The 25,951-nt window shown below is 36.8% G+C and overlaps 1 protein-coding gene across 6 annotated transcripts in view; it reads left to right on the forward strand.

The window, feature by feature from the left end:
- Nucleotides 1–25,951, forward strand: part of LOC124422399 (transcription factor AP-2-epsilon) — a 141,800-nt gene that overhangs the window by 73,420 nt on the left and 42,429 nt on the right. The window contains exon 1 of one of the 6 annotated variants that reach the window (XM_046958797.1): nucleotides 7,327–9,804. The exons of 3 other annotated variants lie outside the window; for them this stretch is intronic. In XM_046958797.1, the coding sequence (XP_046814753.1) occupies nucleotides 9,523–9,804 (282 nt within the window). In that variant the 5' untranslated portion in view covers nucleotides 7,327–9,522. Of the gene's footprint in view, nucleotides 1–7,326; nucleotides 9,805–10,243; nucleotides 10,582–25,951 lie in introns of those variants that run through there. 2 more of the 6 variants (XM_046958796.1, XM_046958798.1) reach the window with 2 other exon arrangements.

Raw genomic sequence — 25,951 nt, forward strand, 5'->3', positions numbered from 1 at the left:
ATCGAGATAAGTTCTTGATAAAACTACGAGTATATAGACGGAGTCACTTAATTTGTTACTAATCAACATACGAGTTGATTCTTTAGTAATTATGTTCAAATAATAAAAAACCAAATTTTCTTTAAATGATAACTCATTACTTATTACTTCAGTATAACTATTGCACCGCTTATATCTTTTTATCTACGTGATTAAAGAATATTTATCCAAATAATCAAAAAGAAAAATGGTTTCTTTTTTCCGTATATCTCCGATCTCAAAGTGTCACGATTTCAATTTGACGGATACGCGTTTCGTACTTGTCAGAGTTAAGTTTTTCCCAACGTCTCGATGGGGCGTTTTCCTCTTTTTTTCCTTCTTCTCTAAGGATCTCGCTCGATCTCAGCTAGCTTAAGTGGATGATAAAAAGTCGTACTCTCCAACGCGGGCTTCGTTGCCCTAGATCGAGCACGCGCTTGTGAACGTGCGTGTCTCTCTTTTTACGAAGATAGGTGCGTGCGAGTGTGCTCGTGAGTGCGCACACTCATCAAGAAATATCAGAAGAGCAAAACGTTCGTGTACTCTCCAAGAAACTTCACGCAGGATCGACTCATCGTACACGTACACATACACGTATGCATAGGCACACACACGCACACGCACACACACACACACACACACACACACACGCACATACACATATACACACACAAAGAGAGAGAGAGAGAGAGAGAGAAAGAGAGAGAGAAACCATACTATCTATACATCGCACACTTATGTACGTGAGCGGACGAAGGCGATCACACGTACGGCTTATGAACGGACGAGCCAGAGGAACAAGGTGCGTTGGTCACTAGGGCATTGACCTGATGCTGGGCTGGACCAAACGAGCGCGAGCAGAGCGGAATCTTGACTCGAAGAGGAAGAAGGGCTGGATGAGTGGTTGGAGAAAAGAAAAAACAAACGAGAAAGAGAGAGAGAGAGAGAGTGAGAAAGAAAAGGAGTAGAAAACGAAGTAATACGTTCAGAACCGTCTACGGAAATTTCTTTCGACATCTTCGGTGCTTCAGCTTGTGATATAAAAGCTCGAAAGACATGAGGAACACAAGAGATCAGAAATTTCGATTGATCATTGAGATTTTGGAAAGACTGATAGAATCATTCTTTTTCATTCATACATTTGTTTTCCTTATTTTTTCTCATTTCATATTTTTTTGCTTTCTTTCTTTCTTTCCTTTTATTTTCTTAAAAGCAGCATAAAAACTGTAGGTACAGTTTTCTCTTTTTTTTATTGGTTTATTTTGAACTTCATTCGTTACAGAAACTAGCTTTCGTAGAGATCTCAATTGCTAGAAGAGCAATTAATCGCCTAACATTTTATATTTTCAAGGAGCAAGAGTTCCGTCTAACGACTTCCCATCGTGGTTTTTGTTCTTTTCTATACCTGCTTCGCCACGCATATTGACAAAAACTCGTGCGCACAGGCTTTCGTCATTCCCGGATCTCATCGTAAATGCCAGAAATATCGTATGTGTATATACGTATGAACTTATGTATGTATATGTATATAAATATCTGTTACTATACGCGAAGGCCGACCGTTCGAACAATTGATCTTCGAGATTCAAGTTTTCCACTCGACTTGAAAATGTCCCTCTTGAAAAAAATAAATAAATAAATATCCAAAAAATTATTTGTTGTGATTTATAAAAATCATAATTCATTATATAAATATTTGTTTATTATAATTTTTTTGTTTTATAATGTAATAATTTTTTTATCATTGATAGGATGCACAAATGTAATCGAACCTTTTTTATTGAATAAAATCTTTATTATTTGAAATTTACCAATTACTTCAGATACGCATACTATTTACAAATGTTCCATTATACAATTATTTATATATTTAGTATTTATATATTTAATTCATTATAAAATAGAACTAAAAGTCATAATTACTAAATATTAATATTATATGCTATGGAAACTAAAGACGTGTGTGTATATGTATATGTATTAATTCAGAATACGATTTTGTGTTCTTGATGCTCATCATAGTTTCTCAATATCTCTGACGTCGATATCGCAACCATCCCCTTCACGGCTTCCCATCCGCTTTAACCGCATCGAACAAAATTATTCTTATTACTTTTAGATTATAACCATTATATCCCGGTGGTCGTTACGACTGCTCCTTTATGTGCATGCACTCCTTTCTTTTACTTTGTTTAACGATCGAAACCGTGATCGTAATACGTGGTACGACCTAACGGGATACTACAAAGTTGTTACTGTTAAGCCATTCGGCATGTAAAATCACATTAGCACGTAACCGGACACGAGGCACATTCATTGCACGTCGTTAATATTTGTCTGATCTTTATTCCGTTCTCTAGCTATTCGCGGATACACTAGTCGCGTAACTCAAAAGAGTTGGTAACTCGTTTATGTACTATATATACATGTAAGTAAATATATACTCACGTTTATATAGATCTATAACGATATTAACTTTGTTCTTCATATCTCTTACCCTACTCCGTCCTTCAATCTCAAACGATATTCTCTTCGCGTATTATTAACATTTGCAACAAGGAGCACGGAATCATCTCAAGTCACATCTTTCTACATTCGTTAAGCTTGATACATCTGTCACGTAGATACATAAATTTATCTCTGGATCGAATCATAATTGGCAATAATACACGTGGATATCGTCCGTTGATGTTTAACGATACCTCGTAATTTTCGATCAGATATATAAGATATCTCAAAGCTCAGATTTGAAAGATTTTCTCTATCGAATCATTTTCTCGCAATTATTGGAAATAATATCAGAAATCTGTTACGCAAAGGAAATCAACTTGCTTTATTTACGTATTTGCTTGTTTGAAGGCTTTCGACGTTAAAAGAATCGGAGTGTAGAATTTGATTTTTATCTTTTCTTCGCGTTGAATCGATCAACATTTCCTTCTCTCCTTCCTTTTCAACTTAAGAATGTTCGACTGAAGTAAATTTACCAAGGGCGATTTCTTTTGCAATTATCAACAAGCTTTCTTGAATAACGGCTTCATCTTCTTTCTGTCTCTGTCCCTCTATCTCTGTCTTTCTCACACACACACACACACACACACACACACACACACACACGTCACGTATGGTCAAAAGCTTTTTTGAGTTCATAATCCATCAGCCTATTAAACTTTTCGACGTGATACATAATCGAGTAAGATCAAATAAAGAAGAAAAAGAAATTGAAAAAATCAGAGAGAAAGAGAATCAAGAAACGAAACGCGATTACATTGAAATGCAAAGAGAGTAAGTTATAATAATGAGAATGGAGCGTAGATACGTTACGAGTCGAACACGATATCGCAACGTGCAATTCTTGAGAGCTCAAGCAGTATTCATCTACCTTGCAAAGCAACCATCTCTTCATCGCAAAACCGCAGGCAGCCTTCGTCGAAGGATGTTACGTGTCCTAATGGCCGAGTGTTGTCTACACTCTTCCTTCCTACCATCGATCGAGTAACATCTCCTGTACTAGATATTTTCTTATCCTATGAAAAGCCGATTACAAATTTTGTTGCTTGAAATAATTTCAAATCAATATTGATATTTTTCATTTCTTTTCATTAGTACAATATTTGAATCCATGCATCGTAATTAATCACATTCTCCTTAACGTATACGAAAAATAATTCTTTAGTATCAATATAATTATTTGAACGAACACAGTGCTTTATTTTTTGAAATTGAGAAAAATATAACTAAGTTAAAAAATATATCTAGTTACATTCTTTTCGCAAATACTTTTATTTATAATTAATATCTATTTCTTCATAATTCTTATTTTATAATGAATAATCATATAAATCATGGTCTCGACAAACTTGCCTTAATTGGTATAATTTTTTGACGATCATTTTAAACAACAGCGAACAAGTAATGGAAACGATATTTGTAGAGAACTCAGGTTTCGCCTAATCACGCTCATGCTCTCACTCCCAGAATGTGATTGTAATAACAAATCTCGAAAAGGCCACGCCTATCTACCATTATCATTGGTCAGAGTAACAGATAAAGAAGCAAAATGGGAATGGTTGGGGCAGCGCGATCGTGATTGCGATCGTAACGAGACCAGAGAAGGCAGAGCATTGGCAGCGATTGTTGCGGCGACACGCGCTCCGCAACGTAACATCCGCACCATTTTCAACTCTTACGATCGTTCTTTCGATTTATCGATACGCTCTTATCGCCTCTGATCGCGTTTCTTCACGCCTATCTTTACTTAAGATTACATACTATCGAACCAGCTTCAATCGATATTCTCTACTATTAATAAAAAATATCTCTCTCTTCCTTTCTCTTGTTCTTTATTTTTTCTTACGACATTTCAAATATTCGAAAATTTGATCAATTAACTTTACCCCAACTTGGCAAATATTCAAATTCCTTTCATACTCAAATTATCTATTCGAAATTTATATCTTGAACATTTCTATTATATATTATTAAGAGAAATTAGTAAAATTATCATCGTACTTTCAGAGTGAGAACATCTCCGATCGATTTTCTATCGATGACCTTTTAAAGATGCATCACAAAAAAAAAGAAGAAATCCGTGAGACTCATCGGTTCCACGAGATTGTATTCAGTCGATATACAACTGCGACACGCTAAATATGCCTTTCAGCCTGGAATCAACGAGAACGTGCTCTTCTTTAGGGAGAAAAAATCGAGAGGTCTAAGATAAGTCTCGGATGTCTATTGGGATCGAAACTCGAACGAGCGAACGCGATTCCAAAGCGAAGACGAGAAGGGACCATCTGTAGAGCAATATATTATATAAGCGAATACGACGTCCTATCGTACAGTTTATATGGCCTTTACCATCAAGGGGATATTGTGTAGGCACCCATACGTGGCCACATATTGTATGACACGGACGTCGCTATCTGCATCCGGCAGAGACGCCGCAACTTCCCCCTCCTCTTCTTCCTTCGTCCTCGAACCCCCGCACTTCGCGAGAGACATGAAAATATGTTTAAAGATTTCTCCCGGGAACGTCAAAAGAGAAGCTGGAAGGTGAGAAGGATGACAACGACGTTTCATACTCTCTTTCGATACGATCACTCTTCTAACTTTCTTCCATTATCGAAAGGACCTCTTACAACGAGTGAAAAACTTATCATCCGACTTCCTATCCTTCTTTCTCTCTCTCTCTCTCTCAGTCTTCCTCTCTCTTTCTCTGATATGAGTTGAAATCATATGTCTTTTCTTTCATTAACAACGTTATATCTATCTGAATCACATCATTGCACTTCCTTCGTACATCTTATTTGTTTAAAGAAATTTTAATCAGTCGATATCACGTAAAATTTTCTTTTAATCTACGTTTAACAGGTATAAGAGCGTGTGAAACGAGTCTGCTATCTAATTTTAATCGTCGACTCTTGATGAAAAGAGAAAACATCCGAGTAATACGACGTTGACGCATTTTGTTAGATGCACTTGCGGTTTCTAGAAGCATATCTGTATAGCGGATTAAAAAAGAAATAAGAAAAAAAAGAAAGAAGAAAAGAAAGATAGAGAAGCGGAGCCACAAGTAGGGAGTAGAGCGATCAGAATACCGTCCATCCTGGCTGGACAGGTGCGCGTAAAACCGAGGGAGGAAAGAAGGGGAAAAAAAGAGGTGATCTGTCTTGGTATGCTGAAGGGAGCAGCCTCTGTCTCGGAAGCCACCGATCCAAGGTCCACTGTTGCCAGTTGCCGGTTCACATGACCCGAATATTTTTATTCAACAGATAAAACGCTCTAGACTAGCTAATCGTCCACGCGATTGACATATTTTGCTAATTAATATAAGAAACGAATTCCTCGGGAGATTACAACAACAGACGAAGACATTTAAAAGAAAAGAGATTATATATATAGAAGAAATCATTCCTTCAATCGGCAAAGGGACAAAAGTTTTTAACTCAAACTCTGCTAGTATTATTTCGTATTTTTCCTTTAGAAATCGTAAAGTAAGTACACGTAATGTCTCACTTGTGACGAACGAGTTTATTGCTGTTTAAATTATATAGACTCACTTGATTGCCATAGAAAACCATACATTCTTTCTTAATGAACAACTCATTACGCCTTCGTTCTCGCTTATATTTGGGTTAACGTATGCAGGAATGTTCTCGGCCATAAATATACTAGATCGGGTAGTCCCTTATCGAAGCTGACGTATCAGCCGACAACCTAATCATGCAGAGATGATGTCTCGCTTCGTTACGTTCGCATTCGATCGAATAAAGAATATAGAGAGAAGGAAAATAGAAAGAGAAAGAGAGAGAGAGAGAGAGAGAGAGAGAGAGAGAGAAAGAGAGAGAGACGGAAAAACGAGAAAAAAATAATCAGTGTTCATAACCTTCGTCATCGTTTTGGTATTTTGACGAGCTGCAAATCTAACGACTTTACCGATAGTATTTCAACGACGCACGGTAACTGTACCAACCAATGTAGAATTTTGAAATTGAGATATTTTTATTAATACCTAACCACAGAGTACAGAAAAATTATAAGCGATCGTGCTTATCTATATCGATCTACCATCGTATTGCTTCCGAATACGCCGGCAAATTCTAAAGTTTCTTAAAGGATCGGCACAAGCGGATAACCCAACAAGAAATCTCGGCTCCTTTTTAGACGCGCGTAGAAGCCACGCGACCCAGTATGCTAGTCGTTCAATGGCGTATGATCAATCTATCCATTGGGTAAGCAAATGGAAAATAAAAAACGAAAAAAAAAGAAATCATCGATAAGAATATTGGAATATGAACGTTAGAACATTTAAACGTTGAAATGAATTTTATAATAAAATTTGTTACTTCGAAATAGCAATGTAAAATTTATCGGCAAGTTTTTTTTATTAATGATGGAATCTATCGCTCGAAGTTAAAATAGTATGATCGATTAATCTATGATACAGAGAAAAATTACACTACGCCAATGGCACTTGAATGCACTCATTGGTAGCCCATCGAGGCGCGAGCGCGTATTTACAGAGGACGTAGAGACTAATTGGGAGAACAGGCGCGGAAAACGAAGGTAACGAGAGACCGGTCTCCGAAAGAGATCTAGTATTAGATCAGATCGTTGCGCAGTGCACGAGAGAAGCGACACGTCGTACGTCGTGTTGCCAGCAAAACGGCGCACGCAAGAGAACAGAGAAAAGGAAGGAATGAACGAACGAACGAACGAACTCGAGCAGCGACTTGTCGATACCTGTTCCCATGCGTAGGCGCACCGTTCATCCATATGCCTACCACGAGCGATCACAGGAAAAAGAAAGACGGAGAAAGTCCACTTAGATTTGTATAGAGATGATAGAAAGAGATCTCTTAAAAGAATCATACAAATTTTAGATAGAATCTTGTAAAAGATCATCATAAATATAATGAAAAATTCATTTTTACATACAAAGATCATATAAGATAAATGTAAAAAAATCGATGAATTGAAATTTGCAAAAAAGGAGGAAATTCAATACCAATAGAGGCTAAAGGCTACGAGGGGAAACAAAAAGAAAAAATAAGAAGAGAAGGAAGAATGAAAACACAAGTCGAAGTAAAAGGGTGCATTCGAAGTGGTCGATTCTTTTGTTGAATGCAAGTATCGCATAGAGATATAGAAAAGAAAAAGAGGACACTATCTGCGAAGGAGGAAGCAAGATGAAGAAAGAATGACCAGTCCAGTCGGGGATCAGCCAGAACGAAGACACCATGTACGTTGGATAACATCAAGGAGGAAGGAGAGGGGAAATTATGGAAAGAGTAGTGGTGGGACAGAGATGGAATACATCGAGAGAGATAAGAAAAAGAGAGAAAGAGAGAGAGAGAGAGAGAGAGAGAGAGAGAGAAAGGAGAGAGAGAGAGATAGGAGAAAGAAAGAGAGAAGAGAGGAGTGAGAAGAAAAGGAGGAAGAAGACAGCTGGTGTCTTCGACGGTGTTGGTGATATCACTATGAGATCACAATGACGTTGGTAGTGGTGGGCAGCCGATGGTAATGGTGGTGGTAAACCAGCATATCCAACAACACTTGCTGCACGCACGATGTCTTGGTGAGGGGGGAGAGAAAGAGAGACAGAGAGATTGCCCCCTCCTGCCGCGGGCGGCGCCACTCGAGGAGATCCTTTCCTCTTTTCGCCTCTAGGCCATTCTCGAGAGGCGCGCGCGCCAACGCGGTGTCGCCCGATCGCTTCTCGCCGACCTTCGACCAATACGCGCGCGTTTCGTTCTATTCGTTACGTGCGTGTGCCAACGCAGAATTTTCCCAATAGACTTTTCCGAAACTCGTCCACCTTTCCCCTCCTCTCCTCTTCCCTTTCCTCCACCACATTCTTCTTCTTTTTCTTTTTTTTTTTCTTTTTTGTCGTGACACCCACCTGTGCATTCATCCCACTCGAACTCTGATTCCTTCAAAACACCCCTGGGCAAAATCTCCTTCCTCTTCTCTCTTCCCCTTCTCCTTCTCTCTTTCTCCACCATCGCGTGACAGCCGGAATGCGACCACGTGATTACTCCTTCGCGTACGTCAACGTCCGTTTGAGTCGAACGATTTTCGTATTGATTTTCTCTTCTTAAAGTGATTCTCATCCACATTTGTCGTCGTCGACTTTGTTGTTATTGTTCTTACTACTGCTGCTGTTGCTACTATTGCTGCTGTTCTTACCATTCCTCTTCAACTTCATTCTTCTCTTGTTCGCACCAGTGCAATTCATCTAAGCAATTACATAACGATCGACACGCCGGAGGCACTCCAACGAACTTCATAACGATCCACGTGAATCGTTTACCTTGAACTTCGAACGGACTAAACGCCGAAAGAAGAATCGAACGAGGTTCCTATTCCTAACAAGGCATGTCGACGAAGAACTTAATTTTTTGTGAATTTCGCATAAACGTCGCAAAAATCAACGGCGCTAGGCTCGAAAAAAGAAACCGGAAAACATAATCGACGAAATAATGACAAAGTCTCCGCGAGGTGGAAACAGTGCTCATAGAAACGTAGGTTCATTGGCAACGCTTCGATTCTTAAGTGAAATCGGACCGTAAAGAGAACAACTTGAGTGTCCATCGTCGACTGAAACATAACTTGAGTAACTATACTGTAATAGACGAGCGAAGCTACGAGGCAAAAATGTGTAAGTACGAGGTTGACAATGGCACGAATGATTCGAAAGAAAGCGAAAGTAAGTTGAACGTCGTTGCCCGGTGAGTTCGATGCCTGGAGAAAAGATTTGTACAAGAAGAAAAAGAGAGAGAAAGAGAGAAAAAAAGATCTAGATTCGCAATCGCGTATTCACGCTTGCCGTCGGAGAGTTTAATGCCTGCAAATGCGAATGAAATGTCGTCGGCTTCGGTGATGGAGTGAATAAGTACCTGCTACTATGATTTTCACGATGTCGGAATAAAACATTCTTTTTCTACGATAAAAGAATAAGAACTCCTTTTCACTGGCAGAAAGGAAGGAAACGGTTGTCTCATCATGTCCATTCTCGAAGGCAACGAAGCCGACAAGACGACAATGTCACCGCTCGACGAAGTCGTGTCTCCAACGAGCGTCGAATCGAAACTGATGGTGACCAACATGTTGGAAGAGCACGAAGCGAGCACGCTGGTTGAGCAGAGGGATGGCAAGCGTAAGAGAGACACGGATGGCGAAGAACTTACGCCGAGAAAGCTACCTTCTTTAACAAGGAACAACAACGACGTGGCTTTCGTCCTCGAGGATAGCGCCGACGATGAACTGCAAGATGAACGTGACGATGTAAGTCCTCGAGGATATTTTGGGAATATAGTTCTTTTCGTTCGATAAAAATTGGAAACCATAGCGATCTCAAGGTAACGGTATCGTTCTTCGAATCAAGTTATTTTCGAAATAGTCCTTCGACTCGAAGGAACGCCACACAAATTGTTTGTCCTTTCGCAGCTATAGAAAAGGAAATTCTCACATGGTAAGAGAAAAATAGCTGAACAAAGCTCGACTTGTCGGTGTCCGAGTGTCCGCCTACGTATATCACTCTCATACCTGTTCCAATGTCTTTCTGTAGGAGAACGCTCAACGAGGCTGACGCGCGGCAACAAATCAGGTGGATAGATTGAGGACTAGAACAAATCGAGGCTAGTTCTCTTAAAGAGGCGCAGATTTCTCTGCATGGAAATTATTCTTCTTCCTTCTTATTCTTCTTACCTATTCAATGATACCTTATTTACTTAAATACATTATTTACGATTAACTTTCAAAAGCGAAAGGGAGAGGGATAACCGATTCAGTAAAAAAATTTCAGGAAGTGCTAATTTCATTATAGTTAATTCTTAATATGATATACACCGTTCCAATCAGTAGATTTTGGAAGTCAAGAATAATCAATAATAGATTAGAGAGTTATATACAATATATAGCACGATGGCTTATAAAAGCAAGACTCTTTCTTTTCTCTATCAATACGTTCTTTTCCTCTCTCTTCAGTATCGTTTGACTTTACGATACATTTTCAAGGAACAAAAGTGTCCAGCTCTAAAACGAGGACGAATGGTGGTACCGGTAAGCTTATAGTAACTATCGTATTTGCGTAGGCAGAACTGATGTCGTTGATGTCGTCGTCATCATCGTTGTTGACTTCTCGTAGAATTCTTCTGTAAACTCCAATTACAAGATGATCAAATTGTTTGGCATACATAGGATGTATAGATACTTTATCTTTAACATAGTTATTTTGATGTTAGCAATTCCATCATTAATGATTATAATCGTAGATTTGTTGACTAGCTCGAACAATCTAAATAATCGTAAGAATACCATCGATATTACTCTTCTATTCATTTCATAAATAATTTGCAACGATCGTTATCAGTCTCCCTTACTTTTCTACGCGATCGACGATTTTATCTTGTCTCGATTGAGGAAAAATAAGAGAACGATAAACTTTGAATTTCATAGTTAAAGGAATCCCGAAGTGATAGTTTTAACATGCGTAGATCATCGCCTGGTTTCGAAGGAATATGTAAAAACAATCAAAAGGTGAAGTTATATCGCCTTTCACAAAGTCGTTGATATACATATACCTACACCTGTATATATACGTAATATCTATATACAAACGTACATGTAAACGTACCTACATACTAAATATTGCCTTCTCAATTTTCATTCCTCAACTCTCCCATGGATCGCGAGTCGATCTTCTCGAATAATTCTTGATCTTTGCATGCAGTTATCCTTTTATTTGCTGATCGATTAATTGCTGCTTATTATCGGCAATCTGCATAGGAAGTCTTTTTATTTTATTCATTTTCTTTCTATTTCATTTCTTACGACATTCATTAATGATGAGAGTAAAGTTGCCGAGACAAGCTTGTTTTATATTTTGTTAGAAGCGAACATTTATATCGCACAACAATATTAAACAAAATTAGATATATATTGCGACGAATATATCAATTTAATTAACAAAATATGAACAAAATATATATTTCCACGAAGCTAACTACAAAGCACGAAAGTAATTAACCTTACAGAGAGCTAAATCTCAATTAACTAGCGATCATGACAGGAATAAAAATAACGAACGATTGCTTTTGAATAAATAATCATCGAGATTGATCGATAGATCACATATCGAGCAAGAATAAATTGAAGATCAAAGATATAAACGAGTCTACATATTTTTTTTGACAATTTCATTCTACTTTATCCGAACTTTCAGCAACGTTTGGCTTTTATACGTAAATCGTATACGTAATATTTTACTCATATCAAAAAATAACATTTAAAAATTTTCTCTATAAAACTCGTTCAGCCGGACATGGCGTAAGATCTCAGCTACCGAATTCAGCTATTTACACAATATATTGTGTGCAAATAGCATATATACTTTCCAGACCTTCCGAACGCGAATAAATGCTATTTATAGGTAATATTTTCAATTTTATAAAATTGGAATTCAATGGCAGCATTAACTCGGACTCGTTACGATAAAATCTCAAGAAATTGCCTCCTTGAAATTTAGATCCTTATCATTTTGCATCTATAAAAGAACATTGTACTTACAAATCAATTAAGGGGAATCATTTTTTGTTTGAAAAAACAATCGTGCATACCTACGTATAATACGTATAATACATATAATGCATACATATGTGAAACATATACGCATAAACCGCATAATTCTACGGTTCATACATTTTATGACATTTTTATAACGCTCTCGCGATGGTCCAGAGTGGGAGGGCAAAGATCGACCCGCAAGATCATAAATGTTTATTCGCACGAGAGAGTGTCGCAAAGTTTTAGTTCGAGGGTACTAATTTTATACTAAGAAAATTTAACCACGATTCGCGGTAGTCTAAAGGCCAGTTATAAAACACTTGTGGCGTCTTAGATAATGATAGGTATGCACGATGCCGTGCGTGCAGCGGTTTTTGATATACTGTTTGTGCTTTCGGAAGGTAGCCGTTAAAATTTTACCCGTGAATGATAAACCGTGCTTGCTGCCGTTCGTTTGCACTCGTGATTTCCGGAATGCAATTTCAAATACTCTAGAAATTTCAGATTTACTTTTTTGTAACTATTTGCTCACAAAACAGCTTATTATTCATTATTACGAAAAGACGTTAAAACTACGAAAAAGAATTATAAAATTATAAAATTTATTGTTTTTGAAAGTTATCAATAATTAATTTATAATTAATTACTTTTAATTTAATAAATCTTTGCTATTTTTAATAATTATTATTTAAATTATATCGTTATATGACAAAGTTATTCGAAATTATTACGCAACTAAACAAACTGTGCCACATCAGCATATTTCCTCAAAGTCATTGACGAAAAAGTCGTTTTCTGTTCCTACTAAGCGCTCACACCCACGCGATATTTCGAAACCTTCCATAACGGGAATCAAGTAAGTACTTGCAAGAGCATTTGCAAGATAGCTTCAACGACTTTTTGGGAGGAGTATGAACGATCATGTAGATACAAGCAAGAAGACAAGAGTCGAGAGAAATTCGAAGATAAATGCACAGATATAGACGGACAATATTGTTAAACAATTCTTATGAAGCCCCACGCAAATTATCCTCCAAGCAAGATCTTGAGACGGTGCCAACGCGAAGATTGCCAAACGATTATCAAAATTGCTATGCTCGTAAACGTGATTTCACGCGGGCCGTAAGTACATTAGATGACGGCGAATTTTTATGCGAGCTCGAAGATGCGTAGGTAGCACGTGAGAACCCCATGAAGAGTAAATGAAGAAATGAGCGAAAGAAAGACAGAGAGAAAGAAAAAAAAAGAAGAAAAAGGTAGAAAACTATCTGAGTAATTACTATATTAACCCTTCATAGAACATAGTACAAAGCACTGACAACTTCGTGGCCTCGCTTTCATTCTTTCAAAAGATAAAAAAACAGAACAAAATCACAGTGTACAACCACATGCGTAATCCGAGATACTGTCGCGCGATACGTTTGCGAGAATTTATCGAGGCAAAAGGTAAAGAGAAAGTTACATTCTCGCGAATAAAAATTTCTCTCTCTCTCTCTCTCTCTCTCTCTTTATCTCTCTCTTTGCCTCCTCTGTCTGCCTGTCTATCTGTCTCTCTCTTTGTCTGTCTGTTCGTCTGCCTCTCTCTCTCTCTCTCTCTCTCTCTCTCTCTCTCTCTCTCTCCTTCTCCCTCTCTTTCTCTTTCTACAGACATTGTAATTTACAAATACCAACCTGCGTCGATAACTTGGGCCATATTTACATAGATTCCATAGGATGTTCTGCTTATGCACGAAGTACATAATGCGTCCTCGTATAGTAGAGTGTATAATTTGTATACATATATATATATATTTATACATAAGCACAGAAATCTATATACCTATATATATATAAACTAACGTACTCATGTAAGTGACACATATATCGGAATATTCAAAAAACGAATTTTACCCCTGTAAATTTCGACAAATCCTACTTTTCGCCCAAAAGGCAGTAAATAAAGCGTGTTCTACCGAAAAAGAAAGAGAAAGAGAGAGAAAGAATACACCTACTCCACAAAAGAGGAAGGAAGCTGCGAGAGGACAAAGGAGACACTACTCGGATCTTAACTACGTCCTCCGTCGTCTTCTCAGTGCTCGTGCACTGTGCGCTCCTTTTTCCCGCCAGAGCTGGGCTTTGAGGTAGGCAATAAAGATCTGGATTAAATCCCATTCGCGCCGTACGCACCGCAAAACGTATAAACATAGCCAAAGCACGTAGGAAGCAAGCAGCTTCTCTCTCTCTCTCTCTCTCTCTCTCTCTCTCTCCCTCTCTCTCTCTTACGTGCAAATACAACAGGAACTCAATAAATGGCAGGCTAAAGGAGGGCAAATTTATCCGTGTAACAGCCATTTTATACCAGCACAATATATTATTATACTCTCTCTCTTTCTCTCTGCTTTATCTCCAAACAGGAGCGTGCGCGCGCGCCGGTGCAGTAGCCAAAGGCTTAAAATGTTGAAGCTATGCGTTTCTTTGCTAGCTGGCTTACTTAATAATTTGCATATTTCGGATTTATTAAAGTATGAGAACGCATAAGGAACTCGAAGATGTCATAGATCAGATTATTGTTTTTATTTTACTCAAATACGTTTTATTCTTATGCTCGAACTTTAAGCGTTCGTCTTTTCTATGAACAAATTGACTCATTTCTCGACGACTTCGATAACGATGTAAATTAGGTTCCTTGTCTGGTTCGCGTTCCGGCTCACGTCGATTCCCGTAAAACGTTTGCGCTACGATATTTCCTATTTCTCGCTTGGTGGTAAGTAAATACCTTTTACTTGTTAGTACAAATGAGAAAGAAAGATAGAGTGAAAGAGAGAGAGAGAGAGAGGGAGAGAAAGAGAGAGCAAGAGAGAAGTTCATCGATTGCGAATAAATCGACAAGGAACGTAAGTTTTCGCTCTGTTGGTCGGCGTTCAGCGCCGCCATCATCGACACCGATGATACAAATAACCCTTGCAAGTCGTCTTGTAGCTCAGTAACAAAAAGTAAAAAAGTGCCATGATACAATCATTTGATTTCTTGTGGAGATTTTATTAGGAGCTGCTATTAAATATGCGCGGACTTTCGATAACGTCTGAAAGTTGTATCAATGTAAAAAGGAAGGCCGAGGAAGCTCGTTTAAAGAGAAAAAAGAGATAGAGATAGAGAAATAGTTGGAAAGATATCGTTCCTTTCTCCTAAAGGAGAATCGCGTGTTCTCGATGCTAATAGTCGCATCGTGAAGTGAATATAACGAAGCGTAACATGATATAAAATAAATTCGTGTTAAAACTATACAGCGAAATAACGTAACACTTTCTTCCGTTTCTTCTTCTTCATCTTCATCTTCTGCTTCATTAGATCTTCCTATTTATGTTATTATTAAGAACGTAACTTATTCGAACTATTTACTATCTACTGCTTATCCAATCGATGTTTCTTAACAAATTTAACAAAGGAAATTTAAGAATCGCTAACCTTTCTATGTTTCATTCGGCAACCGCAATGGCCAATCTCCATCATCTAAAAACATAAGCTCACTTATCGTCGACAAACGCCATCCATGGAAGATAATAAACGTATGCTAGCCGTGTCATAAAAGGTTCTTGTGCTCTTTCTTGTTGCTTCTTTTCCATTCGACGATGACTAGCCGTAGACTTGGTACCGCGATTAAACATTTTATTGCACTCATTTATATGCACTCTATCTTTGTCAAAGCGCAGTTTGCCCGTCTTTTTTCATGTATGTACGAGTCGACGGATCTACGTGAATACTTGAAAACGACGAAGCATTCGGTAATGGCAACTTTTAAGAGAGAAAGATATTTATATCTCGTGGAATTCATATAAAAACTATAAATGTTTTCTACAAGACACTCGGTATATTCAACGTACGATAAACATTAGAAATTCATTTATTGCTCTTTTATGTATAACAATTAAGTGTGATCGTAGAAGTGAAATAAAAAACTGGATAATTATTAACGAAATCATACCAAAACAATTATCGTCACGAAGATACAATAATCTCAATGAACAATTATCTGTTAACACTAAACGTAGATGCAATTAAGTGGTCCTAACGACTGAAATGTATGACGACGTATCGGACGATAAAGATATTTATGAAATGATTTTCCTATACTTTTATAAAAGGAACACATCTTGGACACTTTCTAATGACGATGAAGAAGAAAGAAACAAGAAGCATTACGATTTCATCTTTTTGACTTCTCATTATTATTAGCCCATTGTACTCTCTTCGGAAGAAGGCAAGACAAAGGCGATTGGAGTTCATCTCACTTTTGTTTCATACATACATAGTATTTACTTATTTACGTATTCTTTCTTCCAAGGAGAAGAGATTAGCCTTGAACTGCCAAGTATTGTCTCTCTTGATCGTGGAGGCCCCATCGTCGATTCTTGTATCGATGCTCGAACTTACGCATGCGGATACAACCGTTAACCTTTTGCTGTCCTACTTCCAATGAGAGAGAGAGAGAGAGAGAGAGAGAGAGAGAAAGAGAGAGAGAGGGGGGATACTGGCAATGATGTTCTGTATAGACGCGTACATCTGAATATGACTCATAGATTCTCTCCTAAGTAATATGACTTATAAATCGTATGTCTTGTCAAAACGACCAACGAAATATTACCGTTGATTCTTGTTTAGAAATAAAGATAGAGAGAGAGAGAGAGAGAGAGAGAGAGAATTTAAGAACGTAAACATTTTGTCCAACGACGAATCATGAATTTTATCTCAATTACTCTTCAACGTAATGTAATTATATACCTAACAACGAAGAGATGAACGACAAAGAAGTGAACGACGAAGAACTGTTAAACTATGAAAATCGATTAATCGCGAGAACTTTTTAACGACCAAAGATTTACGAAGCATCGATCATCGGCATCGTTAATGCAATGTCCGCTCGTTTACGACAGCTTCGGTAAAAGCCTGTATATAACAAGCTGGTTTCAAAATTAGCTTGAGAAAAATGCATTCTCGCTTAAGGAAGAAAGATAGAAAGAGATGATTAACTCTTCTCTTTCTCTTTCTCTCTGTCTATCTTCGTCGATCGGACGTCGTCAGACTATACGGAAGCCTGGAAGGTGTGTCGCTTGTCCTGAAAGGGTTCCAGAATAAAGAGCCTTTTCAGCTTCGGGGGTGTTCGCCGCTAAATTTTATGCATTGCCATGCAGAACCTTTAAAGCACCTGAACATGTCGGCCTATACCCTTCGGCAGATTACGTTCTACTCTATCTACCTGTACTTACCTCTTCTATATGGATTTAAACATAAGGAAGCCTATCTACACTATTCCGAAAAGTTCACGTGCACACCTTCAACAAGAAGAAAGAAAGAAAAAAAGAGAACGAGAAAGAGAGAGAGAGAGAGAGAGAGAGAGAGAGTGACAAACGTGTGTGTACACATGCAACTACCTACAGAAGCAGGCCGAACCGGTGAGCGTGAATGTTTAAATATTGCCGCCACGCTATAGGCCAGGGCGTGGAACCTGTTACCAGTTCAAGTAGGCGGGTTCGATTTGAACTCCATCAGTCCATGAATTAAACAGATCGATTGCTCTTTCTTTCTCTACAATTCTCCTTAATATTACTTCCATAATTTTTTTTTTATTTATAGGGATTCATTTATATATTCACATATTGCATTAGATTCACTTAAAACGTGCATTAAGATTACAAAAGCAACGGAAACATTCATGTACAAATATCCTAGCCATTTGATCTTGTTTTCAAGTTATGCTCTAATAATTCTTATTACTAATTAATCTAATATAATTATTACAGTTAACGTACAGTGATCTTTATATGTTTAATTACGTCCTGTACGACAATTTCATCGAATTATCCTGCTTAATAAAAATTCTATTTCCGTCTTGTTCTACGCACAAAAAATGAATTTAAACTTTTGTCGATACGATATTGACATACCGATCATACATACGTTTCTACATAAGTCGAAAAAGATTTAGAGGTGTTTAAAGTGCAGTCGAATGAATATGCGAGGTACAGTTATACTCCACAAATCATACAAAAATATACGAGATATTCTTACAGGTCACCGTAGAGAAAGAAATATCGACAAATTAAAAGACGTTTGCCTATCAAATTAGACTCGATTGATTTATTGTCATGATTAACTCACACTACCACGAAACGTCTTCACTAATAAGAAGAATCAATTACTATTCTTTTCAATTTATTTTCAATTTACAAAGTATAGAAGAAGAAGAAAAAAAAGAAAAATGAGGAACAGAATAATAAATAGATATCGAGCAAGGCTAAAATTCAATAATAATAATAATCTTCCCAATTAGTATCCTATTTCAATGCAAAGAGAAAAGTCGGAAAGTATTTGAAACTTTTGAGAAGATCTACGATGGATACCGATATCGATGACGTCTTGATATCGTATCGCACTGTATCGATATCTACTAGTCGTTCGAAGCATTCAAACACCAGTAAGCGAGCAAGTGGATCGGATTACTCTTAGCGTTGAATATTATTAATAACTCCGAGAAACGTTAAATCTACTTGCTCGAGACACACGAAACTTTGCCAGTCTCGTATATATATATATATATATATATATATATATATATACAAATATCACGAATACACATATCGCCAATCTTTATTAGCATTATGCAAATAGAATTATACAAGTAAAGGGCAAACGTTATCAGGAAAAAAATGCGAGGGAAAGCGCGTAACCATGAACTTTTGCTCATCCTTCTCCACCTTCGATATGCATCTTGACGTTCGCAAATAACGTGCCTCCGATTGATTCCAATACGATAGCTTGCCGTTGATTACAGCTAAGGCTAAAAGATCGATGACTATAAAAGTTTCCCTTTATTGCGTTTAAAGACTAAAAGTCTCCATTCCTCGGCGGAATTTCTCACTTATCTACGCCTGTCTGTTCCTTAAGACATCAACTTTTATTCATGAATTTCATCTTTCGAAGATTCATCTATTTTTCTGTATTTAAACTTCTCGAAATAATATCGATCAGATACGATTGAAAGTGAACATCGAGGAGTTTTCTTCTCTTAATTGTTAATTTCGAAAAACGAATCGAAAAAATTATTTCATTTTTATTTAATTAACTTCACGATAAGAGAATAAACGTATTATTATCTATTCATCGATCATTTTTTAAAATTGTTTACATATTCATTGATAGTTGACAAATGAATCTGTTGACAGATTAATAAAAAAAAAAGAAGCCAAAATTTTAATATTATTTATTTTTTTAATTTTAATATCTTGATCAATTCATTTGCAAAGTTAGAAAAAAATTTCATATTACCTCTTATTGTGTTAAACTTCTAAACGAAATCCGAGATCCTTTTGATCAGAACGAAATCTTTGAAAATAATTTTTACAAGTCAGGGAGCCCGGAAATGTGTCACGGAAGTTCACCGAAGCGTAAAAAAATATCAATTTCCTGGCTCGGCCGTCTTGTCCGACGAAGGTAAAGGAAACGAATTCACCTACCATAGAGAACGTTCGTGCACCTGTCACCTGCCTCGCTACGTAACCTACATCCACTGAACAGATTATAGTTGTCAGCCGCCTACGATCCGGCATGCAACAAGAGATGATTGCTTCTAAGGAAGATAGTGAGACCGCGCGAGTTTGGAATTAGCATAACACGATCTAATTGATGCGATTCTGCTCATACTGAAACGACGTCGTCTGTAAGTACTTATATATGTCTTTATATATTGCTTCGACCGAGAAATCGACGAACGGAGTGAACGTAACGCCAAGAAAACATCAATGTTGAAAGAACGAAAATGAAAAGAGAGGAAGGAGAGAGACAGACAGAGAGAGAGAGAGAGAGAGAGAGAGAAAGAGAGAGAGAGAGAGAGAGAGAAAGAGAGAGAAAGAGAAAGAGAGAGAGAGAGAAATAATAGAAATAGATTAGAAATAGATGAGATGAAATAATAGAAATAAATGAGATAATATTCCATTCGCTCAAAACGAAATATTATCTCATGCTAGAACTCCTCTTTCGCTCTATCGATGTCGTCGTCGTAACCGTCGTCATCGTCGCTCGAATGATGGGTATCTTCTAATTGTACATTGTCGATGATTTGTATCGCGTAGAATGATAATAACAATAATTCCTTCGATATTACCACGCTTTATCGTGGATGAATAAGCGATAGATTTCCTTTGAGACTCGCAGAAAGACCGCACTCGTTCGTTAGCTCTTCGTTCAAATTAGCAGCACAAGATCGAGAGTTCGAAAGCTGTTTCCCTGCCATTTTAGAATCATACAACTTAAATACTTAAGACTTATGCTCGTTCCTTACTTTGCGTGTTTAGAAAGAACAAAAAAACGTTTCCTTCGATTACACGACTGAGCAAGTTCTTTCCCGAATCCTTTTGCTTCGTAATGAACAAAGCTTTACGAGATATGGGTATTAGGAATATTGGAATTTAACTTCTGAACAGGAAGAGAATGATGAAGAAGAAAAAGAAGTAAAAATAGACGTAATAAAAGAGGTAGAAATAGAGATAGAAGAAGACTCGAGAACACGTTGATGTCGCCTGAGCCCTTTCCGGTATCGAAGGCAACGTTGTTGTATTGAACAACTTCCTAATGTGTACCTGATCGAAATGGTAAAGAGATATATCGACCGAGTTGGAATAATACAGGCTTCGATGTATCCACTTTATCACGAGTTCTCTCTCTCTCTCTTTCTCTCTCTCTCTCTCTCTCTCTCTCTCTCTGCCTCTCTCCCTCTCTCTGTCTCTCTCCCTCTCTCTCTCTCTCTCTTTATATTTTATGTTGAAAACGTCTGACAATCACAAAAATCAATAACTTGAAAGTTTCCCTAGTATCCTCGGGACTGACAACGTATATTTTATTATATTATATGAAAACATCATAACGCTTATTATGTGCATAAATAGTCGTAAATTAAGATCTTTCCAATGACTGCACTTCGATATCTTCGTTCGAATGATAACTATTCCACGATAAAGTTCAATGAACTTTGATGAAACTCAACCGTGTGAAAATGGTCGAAGAACGACGAATCGATTAGTGATTTTCACAAAAGAAAACAAAGTAAACTACATTTCATCAGGTTTAATTAAAAGGAATACCATATGTATTATTATAGAAGAACATTTTCACGATCGTGGAACCACAACAAGATTCTCTCCGAAAGGTATAAGGTACCTTCTTTAATAGGTACGTGCGTATGGCTGGCAAATTGTATGCCGGTGAACATTATGTAAAGTAAACGTTTAATAACTGTAATCAGTTGCTTCCACCTTCGCTTAGCGATTCATATCTCTGACTCTTTCTTGCATTTTCTTCTAGTGGACAGCAACAGGTTCAAACTCCGCGGTAACGATAAATAAAGTTATATAATGAAAAGAGGGATGAAAGATCATCAAAGTCGCCATTATACCTATGTAATTAATAAGATTTTTTCGATAAATACGTAGATCGTATTTGGAAAGAATCTACAAGGTATGAAGTGTTTTTCGAACTATCATGCAATTATTCTCTAACTTAACGTCGAACTGAAGTTGATGAACAGAGTTCACACGTCATCGAATAAAATCCTCCTCGCAATTTTTCTTTCGCACACAAGCTCGTCAGAAGCTTTGCGATCTCGTGGAAGCTTGGAAGTAAAGAGTTTAGTAGGAATGTTTAGTAAACAGTTGTATAGATATGCATGCGTGTGTGCGTTTCTGTGCGTTTGTGTGTGTATGGGAATGCAGGTGTGTGCGAGAGAGAAGTCTCACACCATCGCATCTCTACGATCGACTTTAGTCCCGTTAGCTTGAACCCTCTGGACCGGACTCTCTTGCCTCCTACCTCGTGAACATATGTCTCTTTGTGTGATCCGCGCTCGCGCGCATGAATATACTCGCACATACACATACGAAGAGAAAAGGAACACGCATGAGTCCGCTCAAATTAACGGTGAATATCATAGTGTCGAATTTTGTGAAGTTATTCCGTTCGTAAAGTTCATTTCAAATAAAGCCTGATAGATCCTTTCGAGGTATTCTCAAAGAAGCAATTCGTCGAACAAGATTATCATCCTCGTCGTAAAATCTTCAGCAATTCGCTCTTCTACTCGTACCTATTCGATTAACATATTCTCTTATCCATTCGGCTTATATGATCGCGTGAAATCATGAAAATGAAAGGAAAAACGAAATGAGTTCTATTCCAAGACGTATTCATTCGATTATATATTTTCAAACAAATTCTCGAAAGAATAATGATGGATTGAATCAAGAAATCCGATATACTAGATACTAATCCTATATACTAAAATTTGTCAACCTCAATCTCATTTTGTTAATATTCGATCCTATCGACTTTGAATTCATAAAGAATCTACTTGTCGTCTATGCAACGATCGATCGATCGGTGATCTTGGAATGCAGTTTGACGGTTAATCAACGTCCTCTTTCGACATCGACGATCCGTTAAGTAAGGTAAAGGTAACACAAGGAAAGGTGCGGTAACTCGAAGAGGAATAAGATAAGGGCGTCATGCGTTGGTTACCGTTGGGTGGCGCTGGATGGTCCGCTTGGAATGCCGTTTAGCGACTTCCCTCTCCCACCATACGTTCATCCAGAATCCTCTTTTTCTCTCTTTCTGTGTACCCTCTTCTCCTCTCTCTTTGTTTCTTCATTCTCTTTCCATCTCTCTTTTATACTTATACACGCATACAAAGACATACACACATATATACGCAAGTAATCTTTCTCTTTCCCTTCTCTCCTTTCTCCTTATATACTCCTTTCATGGCATGAATACGGGTGCGTATCGTAGCCATCGATTATTGGCCCATCCTCCTCAAACTTTCTACCCTCCGACGTGTAGTACATTTTCATTTTGCATTCTTCGCCTTTCTTCCGTGCATTTTCTTTTTTTTTTTCAAATTTAACTCAGTCGTCAGTAAAAACAAAATTTTAGGAATTTCATTGTTTAATTAAAAAAATCAACTTATTGATTCCTCGTTTGTTTTATTTAAAGTTTTATAATTTCTTGTATCGAGTCACTTTCTGGTAACATCAAGGACGACTGTGCGCTAAATAAATTGAAAATCCTCGACTAGAATTTTCATTCAATTCCTGTTTAATTTTAAGAGACACGAACTCTAAATTGAAACTCACTAAATAATAGTTAAGGGTATAGTTTATTAAATACGTCATAGATATGTGAACATGTTTATGCAAAAATCGTTTTATTAAAGGAATCTATCGATAATATTGTCTGCTAGCATAAACGAATATGTCCAAAAGCAGGATAAAACGGTAAAGAAACGCTGAGACTGCTGCCGGCAACAAAAAACTATTAGAAAAGCCTTCGGAGAAAAAACAGATTTACGCGAGTTAAGAGATGACGGAAAGAAATTCCCAGTTCCGGAATATTTTTTTCATCTTTTCGTCTTTTTCATTGACTTATCGAATCTCAGCCAATACGGATTTTGTGTTAAATATTAGAACATTGATTCTAATTACAAATATAATATTTACGATAGGTATTATAAAATAAAATATTGTAGGTAAACTCTGTAACTATATCATATATTTCAGTCATATTTTATATATAAAAGGAATAGATATAAAAAAAAAAAATCAATTTTCATAAATACGACAACAGTTTAATAAACACGTCAAACGAAATAAAAGACCGTAAAAAAAATTAATAAACAAGAATTTTACCAAATTCAAACTGACTTCAGGTATCGTGATAATTTTTGTTGTTCCTTTTTTTAGACAGGGTCAACTAGAAGAACAATTAGTCCCAGGTTACTTACCAGACACATTCAGGCGTTAAACTGCATTTTCCTATTTTGCTACTTGTCCGACATGTTTCCGTTCATGATTTATAGTCATTAGCTTTTTATCCAGTAGAACGAAAGGTGCAATTAATCAGATACCTTCTCTCTCTCTCTCTCTCTCTCTCTCTCTCTCTCTCTCTCTCTCTTACTCTCTCTCTCTCTCTCTCTCTTTCTCTTTCTCTTTCTCTCTCTTTCTCTTTCTCTCTCTTTCTCTTTATCTCTTTATCTCTCTCTCTCTCGAAAATAGGATCAGGAGAGACCGTGTATTATTTTTCCATCGTAGTCCAGTCTGTGGCTCAATAATCAACGAAATCGTATCTCTTTTCTATTTCGAATATTTGATATATATGCTCATCAAAATCAAAACGATTCCATTATGTTCGATCGAATATGAAGGTGGCTATAAATTATGAAATCTTATTGTCTTTCTTTCGAGAGTATTCATCAAAATTAAATATTCAATATCATCAAATTTCTTTTCGATTTTAAATACAAATATCTCAAGAGAAATATATTTTCCATCGATTAAAATGCAAAGTTACTTACCTTTTTTCATAAATAAATCTTTTAAGTGAATCTATAATATTTCTATAAATTATTTAACATCACAGTCAATAGTACGAAAAAGTTCAAATAAAAATACGATAGTTCTTTACATTTTCTTTATCAAGCTTTCTTATTTAGCTAGACGAGTCGAATTGCAATATCGACATACATCATGTAAAAGCGTTGCGTTTCCTTGACTAAGCCGGTCACGAGACATTCTCTCAATGGTCGTGCCTAGTTTGATATTTATAAACCATTGACATTAAATTAAACCCTTCGTGGCCAATATTTACACGATAAGCATTCTTCAAATTAAATGACAGCCTTCTCAAAACAATTTTCTATTATCTCTCTCTTTCTCTATCTACTTCTTTCTTTTTTATTATAAAAAAAGAAAGACAAAAGCATTGTCAAATGCTGCAAGATGTATATTGCCTCGTTTAAAAATGAGAATTTAAAACAGTAATGTTGAATCCATGATTAGTTCGTGTCTGAAAATTGTTCAACCATAAACATAAAGCATTTTTATAGTCTGTTTCATACGAAATAGCATTTACGATACACATTAAAATAGCACAATAATTTTACGATCATCTTGAAAAATCGAAAATCGTGCTGATTTTTTTTTTATTCTCACTATGTACATACATGCATATATCTATTTTATAAAGTACTGAAGAAATAATTGATAACTTTGAAAAAATCGAAAATTTGCCACACCTAAGTCGATTATCGCAAAGATATAATTACCATCGTTTCGACAACAACGAAATCAGGAACAAACTGGAAACCGTGCGAATCCAATGAAAAAGGAAGTAAGGAGGACAACATACACATAGATTTACGTATTATACATCTTTAACGTCGATGGTTAATTCGCGTGAGCGTATATACTGACTCTCTACCTAATAATTAGAGCTTGGAATAAGTACAGTAGCCCATAGAAACGATAACAGAAACAAGCAATATATCACGAGCAGTTATATATCAAAATTTCCATACGAGAGTACCCAGAGGCCAACACTAGCCCGAAGGATTTCGTTTATGTCGACCGTTACTTCTTTATTCCATCGATGTCGCGCTCAATGTGTAACTTTACCGATATTTTCTTTCTATCCCTTTAACAAGATAATTTTTTATTCGAATATTTTACCCTTCTCTCATTGAATATTTTCTTATTCAATAAGCAATATGCAGTCTCGTAAAGTACATAATAAAAAAAAGTGAAAAGATATCTTAGATAAAAGAAAAATATACGATTTCGAAAGACAAAGATCCCTTCTTTCTGAATCGATGTATCTTCTTATTTCATATCTGAACATAAATCTGAAAACAAAAAAGATATTTTCACTTAATGCCAATAAAAGAACGAAGCTACGAAGTACAATGATACTTCGAGCGAGCTCGAAGGAAAAATCTCAGAAGATTCATATCTACAGATGCGTCACGAAGTCGCCGCTGCAATACCAAGAAGGATCGTGCAAATAGGAACATTAA

The sequence above is a fragment of the Vespa crabro genome, chromosome 2 (genome assembly GCF_910589235.1).
Source record: "Vespa crabro chromosome 2, iyVesCrab1.2, whole genome shotgun sequence".
Taxonomy (NCBI): Eukaryota; Metazoa; Arthropoda; class Insecta; order Hymenoptera; family Vespidae; genus Vespa; species Vespa crabro.